The sequence below is a fragment of the Colobus angolensis genome, unplaced genomic scaffold, assembly GCF_000951035.1.
Source record: "Colobus angolensis palliatus isolate OR3802 unplaced genomic scaffold, Cang.pa_1.0 Scaffold43, whole genome shotgun sequence".
Classification (NCBI taxonomy): domain Eukaryota; kingdom Metazoa; phylum Chordata; class Mammalia; order Primates; family Cercopithecidae; genus Colobus; species Colobus angolensis.
Genome location: NW_012117710.1, coordinates 1,114,940 through 1,130,296, shown reverse-complemented (window position 1 = coordinate 1,130,296; position 15,357 = coordinate 1,114,940). Strand labels below are relative to the sequence as shown.

The following is a 15,357-nucleotide window of genomic DNA, read 5'->3' as shown; positions in this document are numbered from 1 at the left end:
GGGCGGAGTCGTGAGCACCACCCTGGCTATTTTCCCGTAATAAAAAGGGAAAAAACCCACTTGAGTGAGCCATTGGTCCACTATGTAGAAGCAAAGCCGGGGCCCTGGGGGGTCACTTTCCCAAGAGGCAAAGCGTCCAGGAAGGGTGTTGACCGTGTCCTGAACTCCCTGCGGTAGAAACCAGCAGAACTCGGGCAGAAGGCACACTCAGGAGTGGACCCTCAGGGATGGACTTGCCAGCTGCGTGAACAGCACCCCCTATGGAGGCCACAGTGGCCACTGGGACCTGCCCTGGGGAAAGCGGGGAGGGTCTCCCATGGCATCCTGGGCTAGGGGAGCCCTGTGGGGAGGTGGGTTCTGGGGCTCAGAGCCTCTTCCCCTGTGAGTCCACACCTAGGGGAGGCCGTCGCCCTGAGCACCTGCCCACCCCCCTGCCCCCAGCCCACATTTTGCTCTGGGTTGAGGGGACCCACCTGACCCTCAGGCCCCGGCTTTAAAGGGCTGGTTGTGGGGGTCCTTGAAGCCTGGCTCCCCGGAGCCCTGGAACTTGGGACACATCCTGGGGTATGGGGTGAGGTGTGTGTGGTTGGCGCTTTCGTGGTGGCTTTCTGTCCTGGCTGCCAGGTGCCCGAAGACCCCCTCCTTGTGACCACATGGGGGACTCAGTGCGGCCCCTCCGGGGCTGTGGGAGTGGGGCAGGCTCCAGGCAGTACTGGTTTTCAGGTGATGAGGGGCTTCAGGAGGGCTCCGCTGGGCAAGATGGGGTCCTGCCCCCGACTTCCTGGTGCTCACTCCCTGGGCTTCCTCCTCCTGCTGCTGCTTCTGGAAGCTTCTGTGCCAGGCCCTGGGAGGCCCTCGTGTGCGGGTGTGAGCCTTGGGGACCCAGTCCGCACCAGGGCAGGGCTGCAGACCCTGTGGGTGCCCCACCCTGAGGGCTGTTGGCAGGCGTGGTTGTCAAAGCCGTCCCTGGCACCTGCCTCTCCTCCACGGGCCCCCGGCTTCTACACATGCAGCCTTGGGTCCTCCTGTGACTCCGAGAGGCCGCTGTGTGACCCTCGGGTCACAGACAGGACTCTGGGTGCTGGGGGGCAACTCCTCCGCAGTCACACACCCGGAGCGGCTCAAGCGGCTGCATGGTGTGCCCCGAAAAGACGTGTTAAAGTCTTAACCTGCTGCCCCTGTGAAGATGAACTTATCTGGAAATAGGGTCTGGACGCGAGGCTCATGCCTATAATCCCAGCACTGTAGGAGGCCCAGGTGGGAGGGCTGGCCCCAGGTGTTCCAGACCAGCCTGGGCAACATAGTGAGCTCACGTCTCTACAAAAAATTAACAGATTACCCAAGCACACCTCTAACCCCAGCTACTCGGGAGGCCAAGGCAGGAGGATCCTTGAGTGCAGGCGTTGGAGGCTGCAGTGAGCTGTGATCACACCACTGTGCCCCAGCCTGGGAGACACAGTGAGACCCTGTCTCTAAAAGAAAGCAAAGTATGGTCTTTGCAGATGTCTTCAGGTTAAGATAAGGTCGTGAGGTTGTCCTGGAGTAGAGTGGGCCCAAACCTCACAGGGGAGGGGGACTGGGAGACCCACAGGGGAGGCCAGGTGAGGACAGCGGCCGAGGTGGGGGCACCGGTGGCTTCCAGGGATGGGAGGGACCCTGGAGCAGATTCTTCCCAGAACATCTGGAGAGGACCGGCTCTGCCGACATCTTGATCTCAGATGTTTGGCCTCTGTGACCAAGACAATACGTTCGTGTTGCTTTCAGGGACCGAGTTTTGGGGTGATCCGTTAGAGCAGGTGGGGGACACTCACACACCTGGGACCGGGGGCCAGAGACCCATCAGATCCCACAGGACACTCAGACACCTGGGGCCGGGGGCCAGAGACCCAGCTGGGGCCCATCACCCATCAGATCCGTGGGCGGGGATTCCCGCCCAGTCCCCGAGGCTGTTCACGTGGGCCCAGCGAGAAGCCAGAGGGTTCCTATTTGTAATTCCCTGGGAGTGGAAAAGGCTGGGGCCGCTGCTTGTGCCCCAGGGGCCACGCCGGGCCTGCGTGTGGGTGGTGGTTTCTGCAATGATATTGGCCTCACTCGAGTGAGTCACGGTGGATGGGGAGGCCGTGGTGGGTGGCTCTGGGCAGGGATGTCTGGGCCCAGCGCATGCCTCGGGGGTCTTGCTCTCGGGGACCTCTCCCATCCTGGGTCTCCCTGGATTCTTGGGTATTTGCCCATAGTTTCTCCTGATGCCCCGGACGCCTCCTGACCTCGACGGGTGCCCTGACAGCCCCACCCTGTGTCTCAGAGCCACCTGCAAGGCGGCGCTGCGGCCACTTCCCAGATCTGGTCCAACGAGGTGGGGACCGTCGGGAGGGCCCAGGGACATCTGACTCAGGGTGGGGGGCCTGGCTCGACCCCTGTACCTCAGCCTTGTGGGGCGTCAGCTGAGGCCGAGGTGGGAAGGAGAGGGGAAGAGCCAGCCCGTCCACCGGGATGCGTGGTCAGAACGTGGGGCCTGATGCTCCAGGGGCGGAACGCACAAGAAACCAATAAATTAAAGTCAGAGAGTGAGAAACGTCCGGTGCAGGAGGCTGACCCTGCAGTTCTTTCGCGACCTTGTGCCCAGAGGGGCAGCCCGAGTCTGCCAGGGGCCCCTAGAGCTTCTTGAGATGCTCGGGGTCCAGGCCAGAGACCAGCGTGTGCTGGGTTGGAGGCTGCCTCGGCCCAGTGGCTCAGTCTCTCCTCTCCCCGCAGGCTCCTTCGAGAGCAGTGGATCCGGGCCAAGTACGAGCGCCAGGAGTTCATCTACCCTGAGAAGCAGGAGCCCTACTCAGCAGGTGAGGCCACCCAGGTGGCACGGGGCCTCCCGGCTCCCTCCCTCTCCCCATCTCTCTCCCTCTCTCTCCTATTTCCGTCCCTTCCCTCCCTCTCGTGCAGTCATTAACCTGGGTAAACACGTTCCTGGGTTTGAACCTGCGTCGCTGCACCCCCTCAGTCCTGTTTTGTCCTCTGACTCTCAGCGGGGTGACTAGGGGCTTGGGGTCCTCACAGCTGTCTACAGTCCAGCCCTGAAGGAGTGGGGTGCATGGAGTCCCCCTGGGGCCGTGACTGGCCCCCTCTGCTGCTGGTGGACACGCGCTTCCATTCGGGGGTGGCCTGCAGGGACCCCTCTCTCGAGGGCAGGACCCGAGGGCCCGGGTGAGGGGCGTGAGGGCATCCTCTGGCGACACCGTGCTGCAGGTGTGGAGGGTGCAACCCGGGCCTGCGGCCTCCACCTCCCGTGGGCCTGCCTGGGTGCCACTGGGGGCCCTCGGGGTGGCAGAGACATCCAGGCAGCGTCTTGGAGCTTCGTGGGCTGGCGGGGCTGTGGAGGTGGGAGCTGGGAGGCCAGCCCACCCCACCCCAGCTTCAGTCTCCCCAGTGCTGCTCAGCTGGCCAAGCCTCAGGCTGCGTCTCCCAGGAGCCCCCAACTCCTGCTTCTCCTTGCGTCTCATTTCAACCCTGGGGCTTTGAGTTGGAGCCGGCAGGTGGGCCGGGTGGGCCAGCTTCCTCCTGCTGGCTGCTCTGTGTGAGGTGGATTCGGCGACTGTGGGGGTGAGTGGTTTTTTCCCCAGGGCAGCTGGGTGTCTGCACACTGGAGCTTCCTGAGTGTCCCTTCCTCCACTGTATTGACAGACAGGGAAACCGAGGCAAGCCTAGCCCTAGGGCCTGGTTCTGAACCTCAGCACGGGCGGGGCGGGGTCCAGAGGCTGGATGGGGATGTTTGGTGCTGCTGGGCGTGGCCACGTGAGCTCCTCACAGGGAGGAGGCAGCCCCCAGGGCCCAGACCTTCAACCCCAGCACTGCCCTCACTGCCCTTGCATGAGAGGGAGGCTGCCCTGGAATGCTGGAACATGAGGCTGGGCACCTCACACCTGTAATCCCAGCACTTTGGGAGGCTGAGCAGGGTGGATTATGAGGTCAGGAGATTGAGGCCATCCTGGCTAACACGGTGAAACCCCGTCTCTACTAAAAATACAAAAATTAGCCGGGCGAGGTGGCGGTCACCTGTAGTCCCAGCTACTCGGGAGGCTGACGCAGGAGAATGCCATGAACCCAGGAGGCAGAGCTTGCAGTGAGCTGAGATCGTGTCACTGCACTCCAGCCTAGGTGACAGAGTGAGACTCCATCTCAAAAAAGAAAAAAAAAAATTAGCTGGATATGGTGGCACCACCTGTAGTCCCAGCTACTCGGGAGGCGGAGGCAGGAGCAGCCCTTACGTGCAGGAGTTCAAGGCTACAGTGAGCTGTGTTTGCGCCACTGCACTCCAGCCCGGGTGACAGTAAGACTGTCTTTTTAAAAAAAAAAAAAAAAAAAAGAAACCAGGTGCAGTGGCTTACACATGTGGTTCCAGCACTTTGGGAGTCTGAGGCAGGCGGATCCCTTGCAGTCAGCAGTTTGAGACCAGACTGGCCAACATGGTGAAACCCGTCTCTACTAAAAATACAAAAATTAGCTGGGTGTGGCTGGCGCATGCCTGTAATCCCAGCACTTTATAGAGGTCAAGGTGGGCAGAGCGCCTGATCTCGGGAGTTCAAGACCAGCCTGATCAACGTGGCGAAACCCCATGTTGCTCATTTTTTGAACTCTACCAAAAAATGCAAAATTAGCTGGGCGTGGTTGGCACACATCCGTGGTTCCAGCTACTTGGGAGACTGAGGTGGGAGGATCTCTTGAGCCTGGGAGGCAGAGGCTGCAGTGAGCCAAGGTTGCACCACTACACTCCAGCCTGGATGACAGAGCGAGAGTGTGTCTGTAAAAAGAGAAAAGATGAATTATATTTGTGAATCTCAGCCCAAGAATAAAAGGGCACTTTGGGAGGCCGAGGCAGGTGGATGGATCAGTTGAGACCAGGAGTTGGAGACCAACCTGGTCAACGTGGCAAAACTTGCTACTAAAAAATACAAAAATTAGCTGGGCATGGTGGCAGGTGCCTGTAATCCCAGCTACTCGGGAGGCTGAGGCAGGAGAATTGCTTGAACCTGGAAGGCGGAGGTTGCAATGAGCTGAGATTGCGCCTCCGCACTCCAGCCTGGGCAACAGAGCAAAACTCTGTCTCAAAATACGTGGAAGAGAGGTGGCCCTGAAATGGCTGAACACAGTCCTGGCGTTGTAGGCGGGGTTGGTGGGGGAGCCCCTAACCCCCAGTGCTCCAGCCCCTCCCGGCCCTCCCTGGTGGAGCTGGCACTCTGCCCCTCCCGTGTGCCTCCCTGGGCTCTGTCAGGACCATGGATTTTTCTCCCAGGAGTGGCACAAGGTGAGCAGGGGTGACCAGTGGGAGGCTGCCCCAGGCCTGAGCAAGGCACCTCCCGAGGTCAGGCTGGGATCTCATGCAGCGGCCCTGTTGGCTCTGCCCTCCTCCAGGGCGGCTCCTGCCCCCCGACCCCGCAACCCCCCACTTGGCACACAGCCGGCCTGTGCAGGCGTTTTCAATTACTGTCCACCCAGACAGCAATTTCCTCCTCCTAAGAATCCCTGTGCGTGTGAGGGAGAGAGCAAGAAACAGTCAGGGGATGAACATGCGGGTACCTGGGCCTGCTCCGCGCCCAGCACACCCCTCGCTCTGCTCCTGCCTGAAACCCCCAAAGAGTCACCCCAGGGCCCCTCTGTTTCCCTCGGCAAAAACATCTAAGCAATTTGTAGCAAGGTGGCGCGTGATTTCATTTCAGAGGCAGGCGTGGGCTGGGCTGGCATGACCACAGGACTGAGTTTTGTGTCTGCTCTTGTATCAGAATCCTCTGGTTGTAAAGGATGAAAAATTCAAGTTAACTGGGTGTGAGCAAAACTGGAAATAGATTGGCTGGAATAACAGGGCTGGCTTCAGGCACAGCTTGATCTAGGGGTTCAGTTGGTGGTGTTGGGCCCTGGTTTCAGCACCTCCTCCTCCTCGTTCTGCATCTCTGGGTTGGCACCAACCCTCGTGGTGGCCACCTCCTTCAGCGAGTTTGGGTTTTACATCCCCGCTCTCCCGGGCTGCCGGGAAAGGTCAGGTGTAGTTCACGGAACTGTTGAGAAAAGTCCATGTCTCATCGGCTCTGACCGGTCGGGCCCGGGATGTGACTTGCGAGACGTGGCACCCTGGGTCGTGCGCCTGCCTCTCGCCCCTGGGTTTGTCCTTCTAGAGAAGATCAGGGTCTCGGTTCCAGAAGTGGGGGTGCATGCAGGTGGCAGACAGCGTCTCGTGGGCAGTAAGTGCGGGTTCTGCAGGTGTATTCGGGTGTCGTTGGACTCAGGGTCAGGAGGTGGTGACAGCCCTGGTGACCCAAGACGCCTCCCGCCCCAGGCCCGAGGCCGCCCCTTTGGAATCCCGCTCCCGCCTTTGCTGTTGTCTGAGATATTCCCGGTGCCTTGAGAGCATTTTAGATGAGCTAAAGCCTCCTGTGTGACCCTCGGGCAGGGGTCAGAGGAAGGGAGAGGCCTCCCACCCAGCGGGGTAGACTCGGGGCCCTCGGGCATGGGAGGGAGGGAGGGAGGGGTCTCCCAGCAGGGTCCCCTGGGGCAGAGATTTTCAGGCACACACTGGCTTGCAGGGTCAGAGGCCGGGGCCTTGGTCTTGCCTGCTGGCCTCTGAAGGCTACGCTGAGAGAATGACCACTTTCTCATACCAGGCCCGGCGGGGCGGCCACACCTGCAGCTCCAGGCTCATGGTCCGCCTGTGGAGACCAGGCCCCGTGGGCTGCGCCCTCTGCTGTCTCCCCTGGACAGGTGTGAGGATGGTGGGCAGGTGCACGGGTGTGTGTGGCACGGGTGAAGTGCGCGGGTTTGAGCGCAGGGCTGGCCCTTTGTGAAGGTGCGGTGAGTGCTGCGGCCAGGTGTTACCTGGCAGGAGTGTGGCAGCCTCTTGCGGAGGGCATGGGGCCGTGGACAGCGGCTGCGCCATAGTGTGTGTCTGCTGTATCCCTAAGCACAGGAACACTCAGGCAAGGCTGGAGAGCTCAGAGGAGGGCCATGGAGGTGGGACCGGGCCAAGGGTGTAAAGCTGCAGGGAAGGTATGGAGCGCCCGAGCTGAGGGGAAATCTCCTATCCCTCCAGAGTGGCTGCTGCCTGTGGCTCCCTTAGGGCTGGCTCAGAGCCCCGTGCATTACTTTTCGAGCCTGCAGGCGGTCCTAGAAGCTGAGGCCTGAGGCCGGTAGCTGGGCGTGCCAGGGGTCCTGCCTGTCCACCGGGTCTCCTCTCCACCGCTGGGTCATTGGTGTTGAAGGTGGGGTCTGGATATGCCCTCCCTAAAAGAGAAACCTCTCTCACACTGAAAGGGGTGAGTAGGAGACTTCCAGACCTTTCCTCGGCCTCCTTCCCAGGAGGCTGGGTGACCTTCGGTGCTAGCCTTGTCTCCAGAGGCCTCCTTACCTCTGAACGCCGGCTCCCCAGGCCTCTGGAGGCCCCTGTTGAGTGGATAAGACCCCAGACCCTCACCTCTGCTCCCACTAAAGGGCTGGCGGCTGCAGCCACTGGTAATGTGGAGGCCTTTAACCCAGCATTCCTATTCTGCAGTCCTGTTTTTTTTTTTTTTTTTTTTGAGATGGAATCTAGCTCTGTCGTCCAGGCTGGAGTGCAGTGGCGTGATCTCAGCTCACTGCAACCTCCACTTCCCGGGTTCAAGTGATTCTCCTACCTCAGCCTCTACTGTAGCTGGGATTATGGGTACCCAACTAATTTTTCTATTTTTTTTAATAGAGATGGGATTTCACCATGTTGGCCAGGCTGGTCTCGAACTCCTGGCCTCGTGATCTGCCTGCCTCAGCCTCCCAAAGTGCTGGGATTGCAGGCATGAGCCGCCGCGCCCGGCCCCATCCTGTTTCTTTAAGGCCGTTGCTACCCAGGATGCTAATGCTGCCGCCTCCTTGCCTGTGTCTCCCACCCTTCCCCACAGGGCCCTGAAAGTTATAGGAACAGAATCCCAGGTGTCTGCAGGCCTTGGGGGTGTGGGTCTGTCCCTGCCTCCACCGAGGCCTTCGCCCAGCCATCCTTGAGCCACAGGACCTTCTAGGTTGTGCAGGAGGCACCAGGCACGCCAGCCAGAGGGCCTCGGACCCCAGAGCCCCGGCTGCAGGGAGGCTGCTGGAATCCCCCAGGGACCCAGAGGTGCCTGAGCTGTACGGCCCTGTGCTCAGGTCCCACCTGCTCAGGGCAGGGCTGCCCGCTCCTTGCAGCCTTCCCTCTACTCTGCCCCTGCAGCCTGGTCCGTAGGCATTAAGGCCTGGCCGCTTCAGATGGTCAGGTGCCTGGGGACCAGCAGGCAGTGACCATCTGTGCCTCAGGCTGCTGTCTCTGAGTGCTGCACAGGGCCGGGGGTGAGACGCCTGTCTCCTTGTGTGTTCAGGGGCTCCAGGGAACCCCTCCCATAGACCTAGCTGCCCGCTGCTATTTGGAATCCCAGGTCCTGCCCGTTGCTGGGTTGATGAGGGAGCAGGTGTCTGTCTGGTGCTCAGGGTTAGACCTCGGGGACCCCCCGAGCCTCCCCATGGCCCCCACCCTGAGCCCACGTCTAGGTGGGTGCAGCAGCAGGAGAGGGCGTGTCCTCCTGTCTGGGGTGGCCCCGCGGCCAGAGTCCCCTGCACAGGGCTCCAGGGCCAGTTGGTAGTTCCTGGGCCTCCCTAACCCTTGCAGAGTACACTGGGGATTCCCGGCAGCACTTCCTGCCTGCTCCCTGGGTTTGCCACAAGAGCACTTTCTCACGGCAGTGGCGGCACCTCAGGACCACAGGGAAATACAGAAGTGCCTGCGGCAGAGCCTGGGAGGAAGGAGGAAGCTCAGGGCTTGGGAAGGGGCTGCCACACCCCAACCCCGCGTTGGCCAGGTAAGGCCTGGGCCAGGCGGATCCCGCTTTGCACAGAGGAGTGACTGCAGGCCTGCTCCGGAATGAGCCAGAACCAGGAACTCCCAGAGGCTGCACCATGCCCGGTGCCCACAGCCTGCACCTTGGCTGTGGGTGGAAATGGCCGGGTTGTTCTCACAGGGTGGGGGCCCCAGGAGTCCTGAATGTGGGCCATGCCACCCAGGGACCATGGCTGAGGAAGGGGGAGCCCCACTCCATCCCTCTGTTAGGGCACCCAAAAGGAAGGCTCACCACTGGGTTTTTCTGAAGGAGTTTTTTTTTTCTTTCTTTTTTCTCCCCCCTACTCTGTTGCCCAGGCTGCAGTGCAATGGTGCAGTCTCAGCTTGCTGCAACGTCTGCCTCCCGGGTTCACGCCATTCTCCTGCCTCAGCCTCCCTAGTAGCTGGGACTACAGGTGCCCGCCACCAAGCCCTGCTAATTTTTGTATTTTTAGTAGAGACGGGGTTTCATCATGTTGGCCAGGATGGTCTCGAACTCCCGGCCTCAGGTGACCACCTGCCTCGGTCTGCCAGCGTGCTGAGATGATAGGCATGAGCTACCATACCCGGCCTCTGAAGGAGCTTTTTTTTTTTTTTTTTTTGAGATGGAGTCTTGCTCTGTTGCCCAAAGGAGCTTTTAATGGCTAAAGCTGGAGTAACTTGAGCAACAAAAGGAAGACAGTATAAGGGGATTATAACCCAGGGAGCAAGCTACATGCCCCCAAGTCCACAGACATATACATAAAGAATGGAATCAGTAAAAAGGAAGGGGAGAAGGCCAGCAGCCTTTGCACATGAATTCCAGATAATACAAAAGAAGGCTGGGCACCGGGGCTCCCGCCTGTCATTTGCAGCACTTTGGGAGGCTGAAGTGGGAGGATTGCTTGAGCCAGGAGTTCAAGACCACCTGGGCAACGTGGGGAGACCCCGTCTCAAGAAAAAGTTTAATTAGCTGGGCATGGAGGCACCTGTGGTCCCAGCTACTGTGGTCCCAGACTGAGGTGGGAGGATGGTCTGAGCCCAGGAGGTCAAGACTGCAGTGAGCTGTGATTGTACCACTGCATTCCAGCCTGGGCCACAGACACCTTGTCTTAAAACATGAATAAATAGGCCGGGCGTGGTAGCTCCAGCTACTCAGGAGGCTGAGACAGGAGAATCGCTTGAACCTGGGAAGCGGAGGTTGCAGTGAGCCGAGATCACGCCATTGCACTCCAGCCTGGGCGGCTGCAAGACCCCGTATCAAAATAAATAAATGCAGGAGAAGTGAGGGAAGCAGAAATGCCCCCCAGGTGCATGCTGCAGTAACCTGTGGCAAGGAAGCCCCTCTGTGGCCGCTGTGTCTCCCCGAGATGCTCTTTGGTGACAAAGGACCGGGGGAGAAAGCCTTGGCGTCAGGGCATAGCGGACGCGTTGCTGCTGCGGCCCCAGGTGAACCTCAGACTTAGCGGACGCGTTGCTGCTGCGGCCCCAGGTGAACCTCAGACCACTGAACCAGCCGGGCTCCCCGACCCTCTGCGCCACCTTCCTTGGCCGAGGTCATGGCGTGGGGACGCGCCGCACCCCTCCCCCAGATATGGGGGTTTATCCTTGTGTCTGAGCCAGCCTTGCCCCGCCGCCTGCCCCGGGGGGTGACCTTGGTGACAGCTGCTCCCACCCGGGGCTGGCCCCGCCTTGGGCCGCAGCCTCAATGGTGCCTTTCACAGGGGCCTGGACAATGCCCCATGTTGTCCCGAGGGCCAGGCCCTGGCCTCACTGAGACGCGGGGCTTCCTGCCCTGGGCTCCGGACCCCGTGCTCCTGCGGGGCTTCCGTGGTTTACCCTGCGGTTCAGGACAGCCCCTCCTGGTGGTGCCAGGCAGGGATGGGCCGACCGTTGCCCTAAATGTCACGGGGCAGACGGAGCCCGGGAGGGGGCTGGGGCCGTGCGTGAGGTCTGGGGCCTCGGTTTCCCTGTCCATATAGTGGGGACGATGGTGTGTGCGGGATGAGGGCGTTACTGGGAACATCACCAGCCGTTCCTTGCAGTCAGCGCGAGGCCTCAGGCGGCCCTTGAGGGGACGGGTGTTTGGGGCCTGGCCGGAGGCAGTGGGGCTGCCCCTTGGCGGGGACGGGTATTTGGGGCCTGGCCAGAAGCTGTAGGGCTGCCCCTCGGGGGGAATGGGTGTTTGGGGCCTGGCTGGAGACCACGAGGCTGCCCCTCGCGGGGGACGGGTGTTTGGGGCCTGGCCAGAGGTGGTAGGGCTGCCGCATTGCCCCTCCCTGGGTGGGTGCCGGCTCCTGGCCCTCCATGGGATCCCTGCCCCCTTCCTGCCATGTTTGTCTTATGGGAGTCAGGGTTTGCTTTTGTGCTTTGGGGCCCCTGTGCGGGGACCTCAGGGTTTGGGGCTTGGGGAGGAGGTACCCTGGGGCTGACCTGGCCCTGAGGGTGGCCCCTCCTGCAGCCTGGGCAGCCTGGCGGGGATGGGGGCGTTCGCGTGTTACTCTAGGCGGGAAGGCGCCGTGGAAGTTGTGAGCCCGTGTGTGAGTTGGGGGGTTCTCTCCAGGCCTGTCGGGGGCCAGGACCCGTGCTGGGGGCTGTATGAGAACAGGAACAGATGAGAGCTGACCCCAGGAGCCCTCACTCACCCTCTGGCCTCACCCCCGGGAGCAGGGGAGCCTGCCTGTCCTGGCTGTTTGGAGAGACAGCCCCATGCAGGGTGCAGCTGGGACCTGGAGCCCTCTGCAGGATACGGCTGCTGGCTCTCAGCCTCTGCTGGCTCCAACACACCAACCTGGGGAAGGTGCATTAATGGGTCGGAGAACGTGGGTGGATGGGCCAGGCAGCCAAGCAGCAGGCAGGGAGAGGTGGAGCCCTGTGCAGGCTCACGGAGGAGGCCTTCGACTCTGGGGTCTTGCCCAGCAAGGAGACGCTGCTCCACCAAGCCACCGTGAGCTCCAGCGTTTGCCTCCTGGGGGAGGGCAGGAGCCGCTAGGACGCGAAGGCCGGAAGCCAGGTCCAGGCCCTTCGCAGGGACGGTCAGGGTGCAGTGATCAGGGCCTTGGCCCTGTGCCCAGAGGCCACCCCTCCATGGTGCACCCCTTCCTGTGGAAGGCCAGAGGCGCCATGAGATATGAGGACCCAGTTCCCACCCCAGAGGGACCACCACCTTGTGAGCTGTCACTCAGAGCAGGGCCTCGTGCTTCCCTGCCCCACTTTACAAGAAAATTAGCATATAAATCACATACGTGAGGTGTGATTTACATCTACTTTGCATATCCCATTTAGAGTGCAGTTCCAGCTCTGATAAATCCAAAACCTAGCAGTCTCGGGCCAGGCATGGGGCTCACACTGCAACCCCAGCAGCACAGTACGGAGAGAGGCAGGAGGGTCACCTGAGGTCAGAAGTTCGAGACCAGCCTGGGTAACGCAGTGAGCTCCCATCTCTACAAAAAAAAAAAATATAAAACTTAGCCAGGTGTGGGGGCATGCATCTGTGGTCCCAGCTACTTGGGAGGCCAAGGCTGGAGGATCACTTGAGCCTGGAAGGTCAAGGCTGCAGTGAGCCGTGATAGCACCCCTGCACTCCAGCCCGGGTGGAAAAAAAAAAAAGACTGAGCCTCGTAAACGGGCGTGGGCTTTACGTGAAGGCTGTTCCTGTTTCCTCGGATTTCACTTCTCTCTGAGGCATGTGATGTGTGCGCTTCACTGTGGTGGAAGAAACGGTCTGGATGCTTTCCAGGGACTGGGCACCTTACATCCCCACGGGCAGCATGGAAGGGCTGGTGTCCCCACCGGCAGTCAGGCATCGTGTGTGCATGTATGTGTGCGTGTGTGTGTGTGCGTGTACACGCTGATTTGGTTTTGCTGTTCTTGTGGGTCGTGGCGACGCTGAGAATCTTTCCTGCTCTTAGCCTTGCGGTAGGTGAGGGGGCTCCTGAGAGAGGCCTCTGAGCAGGGCATGGGGTGTGGACTGGACCCCGCTCCCCACAGGTGGGACTAGACCTGGCACACAGTGGGACCAGCTCACAGCAGGGCCTGGCACACAGTAGGCATTTGATAAATGCTGGTTGAGTCCTCTGGTCTCTGCCCCAGGACTCACGAGTCTTAAACTTTAAGAGAAAATGGCCGTTTCTGGCCTCAGTCCACACGACTGTCCAGGACGCTGCCATGTGAGGGGCTGCGCTGTGGGGAGAAGCCCCGTTTCACTGGCGCCGCCCGTGGAGTCCACAGGGGGCTGCAGACCCCGAGGTCCTGGCCCTCCCCAGCGAGGCCAAGGGGCTGGCCAGGCCTGGGGCGAGCAGAGGCTCAGCCTGAGGTCCAGACTGGGCGTGGGGTGAGTTCAGAATCGTGGCCAGGGCCGTCCTGAAATACACTCCTGTGTTGTCATCGCCCCTGGAATGCGGCGTCCTGGCGCCTGCTGTTGGGAGGACCGGCCAGGGTTCGCCCTGGCATCTGGACCCCGAGAACAGCAGACCCGCTGCGCGCAGAGGGGGCAGTGGCCTCCCCGACCCCGCGGACTGTGCGCTTCCCCGGGCACTGCTGCCACCTGCTGGGCGCGGCAGGTATGGCGGGGGCGCCTCCCCACCCTGTGGCCTCCGGAGCCCGGTGGCTCGAAGGGGCCCCCGCTGCGTCTCGGGCAGGGGTCTGTGGAGCCACACACACTGGACCCAGCCAGCTCCAGCCCCTGTGGGCAAGGTGGCCCGAACTTGTCTGCATCGGTGACACAGACATGCATGCCTTGGAGGCTCCCCGGGGTGCACACAAGGCCGTGAGCGGCAGGCCGGGAAGCACTGCTGGGCTTGCTGCTGCTAAGCTGCCCAGGACACTTCTTGGCATCCACCCTCAGCCACGAAGCACTGAGTCCAGAGAGGTCCTGATGCCAGAGGCAGAGCCATGGGGACGTCCAGCTGTGCCGGGGCAGGGGCTCAGTCAACAGGCGTTCTGAGCAGACCCTGCTGGGGCCTGAGGGACACTGGTGGCCTTGTTCTCCCAGCAAGAAGCAGGAAAAGGGGGTTCCTCCACGGGAAGGGGGCTCCCAGCTGCTGCTGTGTGCACAGGGCTGGGAAGTCAGCCTTGTACAGCCTTGGGAGGCAGGCAGCTCCAGGCTGTGCAGGGAGCGGGCCTGGTCTGGCACCATCCAAGACAGCCCAGGGCCCCCTCCCCAACGGCGCCAGCTGTCCCCTCCCCGACACCAGGCATTTTATGGCATCTCAGCAGAGAAAATAGCCCCTGGTCTCTGGTGTCGGGATGGGGCTGTCTGAGCTGGGGAGGGATGCCGGGGAGTAGGAGGCTTTGGGGTCAGGGCTGAGGGGCGGTGTCTGGAATCTGAGCCGGCCGAGGCTCTGTCTGGCCTGGTGGCTGCTGCAGGTGGCTGTTTAGCCCCACCTGGATCCCACAGCCTCCTCGCCTCCCTGTGGCACAGATCAGCAGCCCCTGCCCTCAGATGACCCCTCGAGGGGCTCCCAGGCCATGTGGCCAGCAGGACAGGATGCTGTCCCCAAGCCAGTGGTCTCTGAAGTAATGGGAGGGGGCCACGGATGCTCAGCAGATGGCCCCGAGGGACCCACGGACGCGCCGCAGATGGCCCCATCACCCCAGGAGAGGCCCATGGATGCTCGGCAGATGGCCCCGTCACCCCGGGAGAGGCAGCACCCACTGAGGATGCCTTCAACCCCGGCCACAGAGCTGCTGCCGATGGTGGGACCTGCATGTGACCCGAGGCCCGGCAGACGGAGCCCGGGACGCAGACCCTGCAAGCCACGTGCTGTCGGGGTGGGAGAGTCAGGGCCGTAGAAGAACCTGCGTCTGAGTCTGCAGGATACGGAGTTCTAGAGCAGGAGACAGCACGTGCAACGATGGGAACCATGGACAGGGAGCGGAAGTGGGAGCGGGACCGGGGTGATGGGAATGCCCCTCTGAGCGGCCGCACATCGGTCACTGACCGCAGCTCAGTGAGGTGAAGCCACATGCGTTTATTCTCCCACAGCTCTGGCGGTCAGAGCTCCAGGATGATTCCACAGGCTCGAGGCTCGGGGTGGGCAGAGCTGGTTCTGGGCTCGGGGCGAGTCCTCTGGCCTCTCCCCGGTGCTCCTGGGCTCTGGGGCCCCGTCCGGCCCACATCCCCTTCCCTCCGTCCTCATGTCCTCATGTCTCTGCCTCCCTCCCCTGTGATCGTCTGTGAGGTCCTAACCACATGTGGAAGGTGGCGTGTTCAGGTGCTTAGGCTCCCAGGGGGATGCCTGGTCCACTTTTCTGTGGCTGTGTGGTGTGCGTGAGGCCACAGGTGGAGATGAGGGCTTGGGCTGGGCTCCTCTCAGATGAGCTTTCCTGAAAAAAGAGGGGATGGCACCACCTGGACCCAGCAGTCGCGGAGGGAGGAGGCCAACCTGGTCCTCCTGGGCAGCAGGTGGTTGGACCCGGCTCTGCCTCTGCCCATGGCGGCTCTGGCCATGCCCACCCAGGGTGGAGGGGATCCCTGGGGGCCGGTAAAGGACAGCTGGTTGGATGTCCCACTCATCCAGGCCCTC

The 15,357-nt window shown here is 61.6% G+C and overlaps 1 protein-coding gene across 5 annotated transcripts in view; it reads left to right on the top strand.

Moving 5' to 3' along the window:
* ADAP1 (ArfGAP with dual PH domains 1) overlaps nucleotides 1-15,357 on the top strand; it is a 71,038-nt gene that overhangs the window by 41,882 nt on the left and 13,799 nt on the right. For 4 of the 5 annotated variants that reach the window (XM_011956925.1, XM_011956927.1, XM_011956926.1 and 1 more), the window contains one exon: nucleotides 2,752-2,834. In XM_011956925.1, the coding sequence (XP_011812315.1) occupies nucleotides 2,752-2,834 (83 nt within the window). Of the gene's footprint in view, nucleotides 1-1,994; nucleotides 2,096-2,751; nucleotides 2,835-15,357 lie in introns of those variants that run through there. The other variant, XM_011956929.1, reaches the window with a different exon arrangement.